The 11,426-nt window shown below is 38.9% G+C and overlaps 2 protein-coding genes across 2 annotated transcripts; both read right to left on the bottom strand.

The window, feature by feature from the left end:
- On the bottom strand, positions 1 to 2,519 carry apnl (actinoporin-like protein). The gene is made up of 3 exons (XM_033971654.2): positions 2,424 to 2,519; positions 912 to 1,028; positions 1 to 490 (listed from the first exon to the last, which is right to left on the bottom strand). Exons 2-3 carry the CDS (start codon positions 1,013 to 1,015, stop codon positions 61 to 63), a joined length of 534 nt encoding a protein of 177 aa, XP_033827545.1. The 5' UTR covers positions 1,016 to 1,028; positions 2,424 to 2,519; the 3' UTR covers positions 1 to 60.
- Positions 2,520 to 4,277: 1,758 nt separating this feature from the next.
- On the bottom strand, positions 4,278 to 7,921 carry LOC117375021 (uncharacterized). The gene is made up of 3 exons (XM_033971268.2): positions 7,786 to 7,921; positions 7,477 to 7,587; positions 4,278 to 5,135 (listed from the first exon to the last, which is right to left on the bottom strand). Exons 2-3 carry the CDS (start codon positions 7,578 to 7,580, stop codon positions 4,706 to 4,708), a joined length of 534 nt encoding a protein of 177 aa, XP_033827159.1. The 5' UTR covers positions 7,581 to 7,587; positions 7,786 to 7,921; the 3' UTR covers positions 4,278 to 4,705.
- Between the last annotated feature and the right edge of the window lie 3,505 nt (positions 7,922 to 11,426).

The following is an 11,426-nucleotide window of genomic DNA, read 5'->3' as shown; positions in this document are numbered from 1 at the left end:
AACAGTAAAGTGATTTATTTTTAATTGCATTTTAGAGATCATTTCAAACTTGGGCAGTATTTAAGCAAAAAGCTTATCCCAGACTTCTACTTTCATGACTGCATTTCCAAGTGGACACATAGAGGCTTTTATGTCCAGGTACTTCCCCACATAGTTGATCCCTGACCCCTTAGCTTCATCGCGGGTAAAACCTTGAGGATTTTTGTCATAGTACATCTCTTTGAACAGATCTTTATCGCAGTTACGGCCCTTCTGGTAGATGCCCACTCCATACCAGTTCTTGTACAGGTTGTAGTCCCAGGGAACAGAGAACATGATGGCCAGGGTCTCGATGTAGTCGTTGCGTGACCTCTCGTAAAGGTCATAGGTGAGGACCCCCACGGCGCCGGTCGCTTTGCTGGAGGACTTGGTGAAAGTGCAGACTTCGCTCAGGAGGGGGCGCACTGTCGGCTGTGGAGGGTTGTAGACCTCACCGTTGTCAAGATACACCCTTTGAAAACAATACATTGATTTGTTATTAAAAAAAATACATGAACTGAATGCAAAAGTGGAGTGTATTTTTATTTTGTCCAAAATATTTCCCATTTGAATCAGTTAAGTTTGTGAAAGACTTTTAGCTATTTAACTAAAAAATAATATGCAAAAATTGAGCTAAGCAGTAGTGAAAAAGGTGAACTATATGTACTAAGCGACTATAATTAAACACATGCCAACTCCAACCACAAGGAGGAGGTAAAGAGGCCATTTTTACTCTAGTCTTTATGCTTTGAATTCAAACTTACTGAAACTTAAGTAGCCAAATTTGAGGAGTGTGAGACAGATTTTTTCTTAGTTTTAAATAATATGCCAGAAATTGCAAAATGAAACTAAAATAAAATGAATTGATACCAAAGGTCGTCATGGTAACTTACTTGGGGTTGATGAGGCAGTAGTTGTTGGTGATATTGGCGATTTCAATGGTCACACTTCTCCTGCTCGCCACGTCAGCGGCCACTGCTTCAGCTGTTTCTGTCATGGCTCGCAGAGATCTACAACACACAGATGTAAATATGGACAAGTTTAACAGATATTTCACTATTGTTATTGTTCTATTTGTATTATTATTATGACTTTGAATTTATTTAAAGATGCTCGTTGTAACTCAGGTTGAGATGCTGTTGCTTTGCCTGGAATGTTCCACAGTACGACAAGGATGTGACACCACCATGCCAAGTTACTGGTCTGATCTGTGGAAAGGCAATCCCGCCCACAGTAAAAATGCAGTTTTTTTTAAAGGTATCTTGAATAAAAAGAACATTTAAGTGAGTAAATGCAAAATTGAATGTTAAAGGGGCCATGTTATGCAGTTTTCTGATCTATGTTATAATGTTGTTTCCTCAACACAAACAGACCTGGAGAGTTGTGTTTTGTTTCATTCACACATGTTTAACACACAACACGGAAAGCACTCTGTTCCACCTTGTGATGTCATCATGTGGCAATACAGGAAATGCTCTGCTGTGTTTTTAAACTCCACACACCTTCACTAGAATCATTTGGATCATTTCAGCCCTGGAATTGCCAATCTGTACTGACCTAAAGCTAAAAGGTAGTTATTAACTTAAAAAACTACCACTTCATGACATCACAAGGTGGAACGGAGCATTTTGAGCTTTGGAGATGTAGACAGACTAATAATAAAGTGTTACTCAAACACGTGTGAATGAAACAAAACACAACTCCAGGTACGTTTTTGAGGAGGTTACAGCATTATAACACGACTAAACCTCACAAGAGTCAAGTTTGCGTAACATAGGACCTTTAATTTAATGCCCTAGTTTGGACCAGGGCAGGCAAAGCAGTCTTATCTCAGTTAGCTGGGAGAAGAAAAGTTACACTGAGAGACTTTTAAGAAATGCTATGAATCTTTACTGAAGAAATGAACTTGTTCTAACTCCATTGCCAGATTAGCCAGATGTGCAGATCAGCAGTATCCATAAATAGAGCCATAACCATTATAATTTATTATGTAGCAGCATAACAACTTCTTCTAACCTTATCTGTTCTTCTCTGTTAGCGTTACATTGACCTTGAACCGAGATGTAGCGAAGTTAAAGATGCGTTTGAACGAGCTAATGGGATCTCGGAACAGTTAGGAACAATAGGAAAATCGCTTCAGATTTGTGCCTGCCTCATTACAGGGAGCACCTCTTCAATTATAACGCTAAGCACCGTACCGTAATGAAGTTAAGCTAAACACATGGAAAATTATCACCCCTTTCATCAACTGATACAAATATGAATCAAGTAAATGCTCCATCAGGATCTTACATAGCTTGACAAATAGCTTGTTCTCCTCGTAAACATCAGCTAATGGGCTATGACCGGTCTGCGCCTGCTAACAAAATATTATATCATTTTAATTTGCGTTTAAAGTAACTTACCTGTGTTAAATCTCCCAGAGAAACTCCAAATGGGAATGCAGAAAAGTACCTACAAGGGCGGCGCCGCTATCCTCCACGAAAACACCCTCCCACCTCCAACCCTATCCCGTTATCACACCCATATTTTGGAACCAGGAAGTCGGAATGTTAAATGAGGTCTCTGTGCAAACACTGGATACGTGTTTGGTCCTGAAGGATATACAGGGCACTCCCAAACCTGTTCTTCCATGTCAAAATAATATGGGATGTATTTGCGTCCCACAGGATTGTATAAGAAGTGTGGAATGCCATTGTGAGTGCGTTTGTGCAACGGTGGCATGTTGGGACAAACTGTTCTGTACATGTCTCACTAAATACACTTTACCAAGGAATGCATATGGTTTGGTTGTTTTGTGAGTATTATGTGCAGTACAATATTACACTGCGCATGAAAACAAAGTTGCAAAGTGCACGTTTACTACTGCTACTTACATTTTTCATCACTACATGCAGGTTCCTGAAGCATTCTTTGTTACTGTTTTGGGAGGTAATGAAGTACAAGTAGTAGTAGAAGTGCTGTACTTATTTAGAATTTTTAAGAATCTGTACTTTACTTGAGTACATTTCACAGTGGATGCTTTTTACTTTTACTTCACTACATTTGACAGCAGTATCTGTACTTTCTATTACATTTTTTAACAGGACTGAGAAGTAAAAAGTACTTTTCATATGATTTGAGGAGTTATTTTTACCATGTTCAACCAAAATATGTATCTTTTTAATCAATATCACTACATTTACACTTTAACAAATTAGCAATACTTGTGTGAATACTTTTACTTTTTACTCTTGAAGTACATTTTTCAAAACTTTTTTTCAAAAGTAGATTTTTTCATGATACTTTTACTTTTACTATCTGTAATTAAGTAACAAAATTGTGTACTTCATCCACCACCATGTTTGCCTAACTAGAAGTTGTATCTGGGAAATTACACATTACTCTATAGCCCCAATAATATTAAAACAAATTCCCTCCTGGACTAAAAAGACACTAGAAAGTTCCATTTTACACCTGAAACTTTACACACAATCAGAAGTAATGCATTATATATTGTTATCTTGCTGGTGACACTTTTCCGTAGAGGATCTTACCATTAGGAAACTCCAGTTAGCTGATAAATGACTGGTAAAGGTCCTATACACTACACTATTTTCTGATCTATGTTATAACGATTCCTCATCACAAACAGACCTGGAGTCGTGTTTTGTTTCATTCACACATGTTTAACACACAACCCTGCAGATTTAGGCTAAGTTCTTCCACCTTGTGATGTCACATGGTAATACAGGAAGAGCTTCACTGTGTTTTTAAACTCCACACACCTTCACTAGGCTCATTTGGATAATTTCAGCTTTGGAATTGCCAATATCTACTGAACTAAAGCTAAAAAGCAGCTGTTAACTTGAAAACTACCACTTCATGACATCACAAGGTGGAACAGAGCATTTTGAGCTTTGGAGATGTAGACAGATTAATAATAAAGTGTTACTCAAACATGTGTGAATGAAACAAAACACAACTTCAGGTATGTTTTTGAAGAGATAATGGCATTATAACATGACTAAAAGCTCAGAAAAGTCCATTTTGTGTAATATAGAACCTTCAATCTTTGTCAGAGAGCACTTACAAAACACTAACTTGCTCTGCTCACTGGTAAATGAAAAAATGGGGTGTAACGCAGTGAAATGAGCTAATGGAGAATCAATGTCCAGTCTGTCACATATTGATAGCTTTAGTCTGACACTGAATGCAAACGACGAATAGAAACACTGTTAAGTTATGGCGTTGAGGGGACAGGCAGTACACAGCACACGTAAACATGTTATAACGGTTTTATTTTTCTATTGCAGGATGATCCAAGAACAATGGATGAGTACATTTACAAAGAACAGAACAGATAGGTGTTTTAATAGCACTGCTTTCAAGAGCCAAATTCCTTTTACTGCAAGAAAAACGATTCCATCCCTCTTCTATAAAGTCTCGCTGATAATATCTGTGGAAGAGGATTAAGACGTATCTGTTTTTGCAAATAAACTCTTTTGGTTGTTTTGGTGTGACTTAAGAACAAGAAGATCCTTTGTTATAATTGTCAGATGGAACTTTTTTTCTTGCAGATGTACCCCACCCATGCACATACTTCTAGTTGTCAATTCTGTATCACTTTTGTCGTTTTGTGTTAGCGTACTCACATGTACATTTCTTTGCTAAACCTGACTAAGATAATTGCGAACTTGAACGCCCATTAGCGGCCCATCATGTCATACAGCTCAACTTTAACGATAGCTCTTCCCACAGTCGACATTGTGGCCCTTACATCCAAATGCGGGCCCTGGTACACCAACCCGCTGCCGTTTGTGTCGGAACGGGTGAAGTTACTCATATCCTTCCCATCGTACATCAGGTTGTACAGCTGTTTGTCGCACGCCGTGGAGTTCGGAAAGATGCCGATCGCTAGCTTGTTTTTGTACAGGTTGCGGTCGAATGGGACTGAGAACATGATGGCCATTCGCTCGTTGCAATGGCGTCCCTGCATATGGAAGATGTCGTAGGTCAGCAGGCCCACGGACCCGGTGGCGGTGTTGTCGTCTTTGGTGAAGGTGCAGACTTCGACTTTGGCGGTGCGGATGGTGGGCTGGGGAGGGTGCTGGGAGAAACCGCTGGCCATGTACACTCTGGGTAAGATGAAGAGGAGAAAGAGAGAGTAGGTGAAGAAGAGCTAACAAAAAACAAAAACAAGTTCTAGCTGCTGTTTGACATCGTGCCAAGTAATTTGCATTTGAACGTTATCATTATATTAACATACAGTATTCTGCTCAGTTTTCCATAACCGTGACCGCAGTCTAAAATGTTTGTTATTTGTTATTGGGATTTTTTGACAGTAAAAAAGTATTTAGAACAGAAATAGGTGAAATTTTGTAAGAAATCCCCCAAAATTGCTGTTATTAATTTAGTTTTTTAATAAGCCCCTGTGGGCAGGAGTAGGAGAAGGTCTCCCCTCGCTGTCTTATCAGTATTATTTGTGCGAGGAATTGGTAAATTCAGTTCCACATTTTTCTTTTTTTAAAGATAACTGTAACATTTGGGCTCCAAATGTGCACTGGCAGAGCAATGATTTGCATATGATCTGAAGTCAGCTGATATAATTGTCACCACTTTCATGGGTTTGGCTGCGGCGCATTCAATTTTAACATATGGCAACATTTTCTGGTGGATGGTCCCTTATGTGATGTCGTCATGGAGATGTTATGACGATGCCTAAAATGTCCCACATTGTAAATGGTCACATTTTTATATAGCTCTTTTCCACTCACCCATTCACACACACATTCATACACCAATGTATGCAAACACTAGGGAGAAAGGTGGGTAAAGTGTCTTGCCCAAGGACACAATGACAGCACTCATCTGTGGGAGCTGGAATTGCACCGCCAACCTGTGGATCAGTGCATCTGACCACTCAACCAATGATGTTTATGTTGATGCTCAATTGAATCAACAACCTTCAGATCAGTGGACAAACGCTCTACCAACTGTGCCACTGGAAACAAACATTGCCGCCAGGCTATGTTATGAGTCAGAGGTCAGAGCTGTGGAGAGGTTTTGAAGTTTTTGATTACTGAGTATTTTTGAGCAATAAAAAACTAAATTAAATGATAGAATTTCCATTTCCATAGATACAAAAAGGTGCTGGATCCTCTATTAATCTTCCAGATTTTTGCAACATTTTGATTTTTTTTACCATTTAAAGTGAGGATATTTTGTTAATTTCAGTTCATTAGTTTGCAATTCTTCCTATATCCATCATTAACACTGTTTTACCATTACCATAGTTTTACTTCTGATAAAACTGAGAAACTTTACTGTCAGTTTAGTGTACTTTTGGCACACTAGGTTTCCGCGGCGACTGCTTTATTCTGATGGATGTAGTGTGAGAGTGTGGACTGGTGAGCTTCAGTGAGTGTACCTGGGCGCGGTGCAATGAGGCAGCACATGTCATTGGCTGATGGATCGGCAGGATGCTCTCTGCAAACTGATGTCACACATGAAACCAGCATCACACACACACGCACATATACACACACACACACACATATGCACAACATACACACACATGTATACACACACACAAGCACGCGCACACACCCCCCCACACACACCCCAGCATGCACACACACACCTACACACCCCTACACACACACGCATACACACACACAAATTACACTCTCTGAAAACTGCAATTTGTCTCTTTTTGGATTATAGGTTTTGCCATTTAAAGGTTCACCATGGAGCTTTTCCTGTGAACAGTCCGCCACCTGCTTGTCTCCATGGCAATGCATTTTTTTTCACTTCTAGAATGTTACATTATGGCATTAAATGTATCTCTCCTCTGTTCTTGTATGAGCTGAGTTACCTGTCCACAGATCTGACCTGTAACTTGGCCTGGTGCTGTGACCTGCTTGTTTCCATATAGATAGATGTTTCACTCAGTGCGTAGACAGTAGCTCAAATAGTTGGAGTGTTTGTCCTCTTCAACTCCCACGCGCGACATGAACATCATTGGTGGTGCTATTCCAGCTTCTACAAATGGATACTGTTGCTGTGCCCTTGGACAAGACACTTCACCCCCACCTCACCCCCAGTGTCTGCATACGCCGGTGTGTGAATGGAAGTGGTTCCTTGATGTAAAGTGCTTTGAGTGCATTGAATGATGAAAAGCACTATATAAAAACATGACCATTTAGAGCAATAACAACCTAGAAAAGTTACATAGTGCACCTTTAAAACATTGAATAAGAGGCAACTACAAGACACATGTTTATGGTTTTGTTAGACTTCATTATGAGTGTAAATAAGACCTGAGTTGGTTTGTCAGATTACTTTAAAAATATAATCTCTGAGGTCTGAACAAGGCAAATCCTGCAATAATGAATAACTCAATATACAACAGGAAAAAAAAAACACAATAAAATATTTATCTATTTATTGAAAACACTTTTGTAACAGTACACTTACTGGGGGTTGATGAGACAGTAGTGGCTGCTGACGTTGGTCACTTCTATGGTGCAGTTTCGGTTGGTGGTGAGGGTAGCTGACACTTTCTCTGCAGTTTCTGGCATTTTGACTCTAAATAAAACATTTAAAAAAACAACTTCACTTTCCATAACTGAAGCATTGCCCAAACTCAAACTTCACAACAGACAGCAGTTTATGCATTAGCAAGTGAAATAACTGCAATCGTGAATGAACCAACTCTAAACATTTCTATAGTCGTATACCTATATCTCTCTAATATCTAAAAAAATAAATGTTATTTATAGATACCTTATAGGGTCTGGAGTTGTTCTCGACAGCAGAGGTGATCTTACGGGCTGGCGCAGTGTTTCTCTGTGAACACACCTATACTGAGGTTGTGTCAAAGCAAGCTCGGGCGTGTCTCCTCTAATGACTGCACCGCTCCACTGTAGAGGAAAGAGGGTAACTAAATACACATTATTGTTACCTCCAACGATTATGGTATTGGTGCCGTGGGGTATTTTGTTTTAGATATTTTGTTCATGAGAAGTAAAGGGTGATTTGTATTAAGTAACAATGACTTAAAAAGCATTAAAGGTCCTATATTACACAGAACTGACTCTTGTGAACTTTAAGTCATGTTATAATGTTGTTTCCGCATCAAAAACATACCTGGAGTTGTGTTTTGTTTCATTCATACATATTTAACACACACATATTTTTTTTCAACATTATAACATAGATCAGAAAATAGCACAATATGGGCCCTTAAAACTACAACATAATCTAACGGCTCAGAAACAGGTCCCTTACACCCTGCCTTTTCATAGCAGCAGATTTTCATATATTTACTTGCTTTTTTTAAAAAAAAGAGTGACTACTGAATATTTTTGAACCCTATGTGCAGGACTTGGTGTCTTTTTGAAGAAATCGTAGCTACAGATGCAGATAAGGTACAGGTGAGAACAGATATTTCCATAAGCCTCGAGACTCAAATGCATCAATACAGGGTTACTCAAAAATGGATGGAACAATGTCTATTATAATGACTAAAATCTCTACCACTAAGGGTGCAGTCCCCATTCATCCAATCTCTTCCGCTTATCCGGGGCCAGTCTAAGCAGGGACTCCCAGACTTGCCTCATCCCAAACACTTCCTTCAGCTCTTCCAGTGGGCCCCCAAGGCGTTCCCAGGACAGCCAAGAGACACATTCCCTCCAGCCGGCTCCTCTCGATGTAGAAGCAGAAGCAGAAACTTGAGTAGTCGTTCATACAAAAAGGGCGACTTTACTTCACCATGGCAACTTTCACTTTTTAAACAAGCTCTCTACTAACCTGGAACTAGCACCAAAAGATCAACAATGCTGAGTTTATAAAGTAAATTTCAATAAACATTATAAACTGTGCCAATATATCAGCTTCAACTAACTTAGAGTCTAACTTAGGCTTTTTACTTCTATTTGTAGTAAACATGCTATTTGTCCAGGACTCTTATGAAAGCCTCCTGCTCAGTCTTGTTTGGACCTGACCACATTTCTCTTGTTTGCTGTTGCCGTAGGTGACGGGTCCGGACAGACACAGGGGGATTGTGTCTGCGTCAGTCCCACATTTCAACACTCCGTCTAAAGTCATGATTCTTCAGAACGTCCCAGTCTGATCCTTATGGAAAGACCAACCCTCTACATAACACAACATGGACCACTCCCTTTTCTCTGTCACAAAACCGTAAGAGCGAGGGAGGGCGGCCAGAATCTTATGTAAAAATATTACTAAGTACGTCTAAAAAATAATTACCGTAAACAACACATTAAGTAATAGTACTAGAAGCAGTATTGATGTAATGAAACTAAAGGAATAAACAAAGTGAAAATGCTGTTTTAAAAGACTGTTGTTGTTAAAAATGCATTATGTAACTTTTCTGGTAAAGGTCCACCACCTGTCTGTCACCATGGAGATGTTATTGATTTGCTCAGAATATTCCCTAGTATATCATTAAACATATCTAGCAACTAATAAATTATAGTTGTTTTTACTGCTCAGGAATATCCATAAAATATGCATTAGTAGGCTCCCCTTTCCACAGATCAGACCTGTAACTTCACTTAATGGCATCACGTGTTTGACTCCAGCAGAAAAGCTACATAGTGCGCCTTTAAAGTGGAAGTAAACACTAAATCAAAGTTTTTTTTTTTTGCGACTAAAATGTATATATGGTTATTTCAGTCGCCTCTGCAATTTCAAGTAGTTGGTGACATCATAAAAGACTGCCCTGATTGCAGACGGGTGTTACTGATTACAAACATCAGGCTGCAGGGGCGGAGTTAGAAATGTGGATACGTGTTCAACCAATCACAATGTTCCTCATAGTCCCAGACCCGGCCCTCCCTCCTCTGTCACTCTCTACTTTAGTTGTCCAGGTACTGCCCAGTTTAGCAGCTCTATTTAAAATATGTTTGTGGGTGGAGTTTACTTGTTTAGTCCCAACAGTAAAGTAGAAAAAAGTGCATTACTATTTCACACAAAACTAATGGAATCCAGCACACACATTTATCCGAAAGAAGCCAAAAATTGTACTAGGGTAGTATTAGCTCTGTGCACAACAGCACCCGGCAATCTAACTGTTAGCATCACTACTTCCTGTCTAATTTTATCTCTGCGAGGTTTTTGCCAAGTCACACTAAAATGAATAAATATTTACAGATCAGGCAGTTGACAGAGAGCTGTGGGTGGATTTCACTGATGTTAAAAAACACACAAATAAAATTAATACTTCAGCAGAGGACACTTCTGTTTAGAAAGAGAGATGTTTGTGTCTCAATGCTAACCCTAATTTTGAGGCATAACAAATATTAAAACAACACCACAAACTGAAGTATTCTGCATATAAAAATAATTGGATAGTCTTTATTTTCTTTGAATTAATGAGAATTTTTATAGGTTGTTTATGTTATGTTTTCCAAATTTTTAAAAAGTGACTGTTAGCTTTGAGACGCAGCGAGCTAGCTAGCATGCCGCTGTGCACAGAGCCTATTCTCATTCAAAAATATAATTACTCATGCAGAATTATGAAGGTTAGGCTGTTCTGACTCTCTTTAAAATGTGCCATATAAATAAACTTGAACTGAACACCCCCAAAAAACAGATTTTTCAATTATTTTTTCCAAGATAATCCCGCCTAAGTGTATAATGGCTCACTGTATGCACTGATCCTCCATGCTTCGTTATCCCTCACACTGTATATCCACTTAATTAACACTGTTGAGCTACTGCACGCATGTCTTTCAGCTGTGTTCATTATGTCTACAGTTATAATAAGGCATCTGTTTGTCTCGCATACAGACACAAGAGGCCGGGATTCACGTCTTTCGAATACTTGAAGTCACCAGATGGCACCAAACATGCATCCAACACGCTGCATTTGCACTACACAGGAGTTCCCTATGTCAATGTTTGCTATGTTACTAAGAGCTAATATATGTAGAAGAATGTACATAAAAGTCTATATTGAATTGCACATATATATTTTGCTTTAAACCCTATGATATTAAAACAGCACTGGAGAATATTTTGTTTAAACAGTGAGAAGTTATGAAGAGAGAGGTACAGCCGTGTTTGTTCAGTAACTCATTTTTATTTTTAGAAATCATAAAATGTTTCAGTATCTCATTTGGCATAATCTGAAAGTACAATTATTACCGAATGAATTCTATCAAGAGACGTCACTTTCCTTCTAATCGTGCCATAAAGTTATCTTAATGATTTTGGAGAGCACTTTAGGAACAATTAGGAAACTGACAAAAGAACAGAATATGAGCCGTTACTATTCATGAACACTTAGAAAGATGAAAAGATAAATGAATGAGAACGTAGTTAATTATAAGCGCTGGCGTATGAATACCTGGCACCTGGTCGCTCGTTTCATGACACTTTCTGAGGTCGTATTTTGACAT

Source organism: Periophthalmus magnuspinnatus, chromosome 8 (assembly GCF_009829125.3).
Source record: "Periophthalmus magnuspinnatus isolate fPerMag1 chromosome 8, fPerMag1.2.pri, whole genome shotgun sequence".
Lineage (NCBI taxonomy): Eukaryota > Metazoa > Chordata > Actinopteri > Gobiiformes > Gobiidae > Periophthalmus > Periophthalmus magnuspinnatus.
The sequence above is the reverse complement of the archived record's forward strand: the minus strand, read 5'-3'. Positions and strand labels throughout refer to the sequence as shown.

Coding starts and splice junctions, on each gene's coding strand:
- apnl (XM_033971654.2), bottom strand. CDS start 1,015: ATGACAGAAACAGCTGAAGCAGTGGCCGCTGACGTGGCGAGCAGGAGA. Junction 491..911: donor TACTGCCTCATCAACCCCAA/GTAAGTTACCAT, acceptor TTGTTTTCAAAG/GGTGTATCTTGACAACGGTG.
- LOC117375021 (XM_033971268.2), bottom strand. CDS start 7,580: ATGCCAGAAACTGCAGAGAAAGTGTCAGCTACCCTCACCACCAACCGA. Junction 5,136..7,476: donor TACTGTCTCATCAACCCCCA/GTAAGTGTACTG, acceptor CATCTTACCCAG/AGTGTACATGGCCAGCGGTT.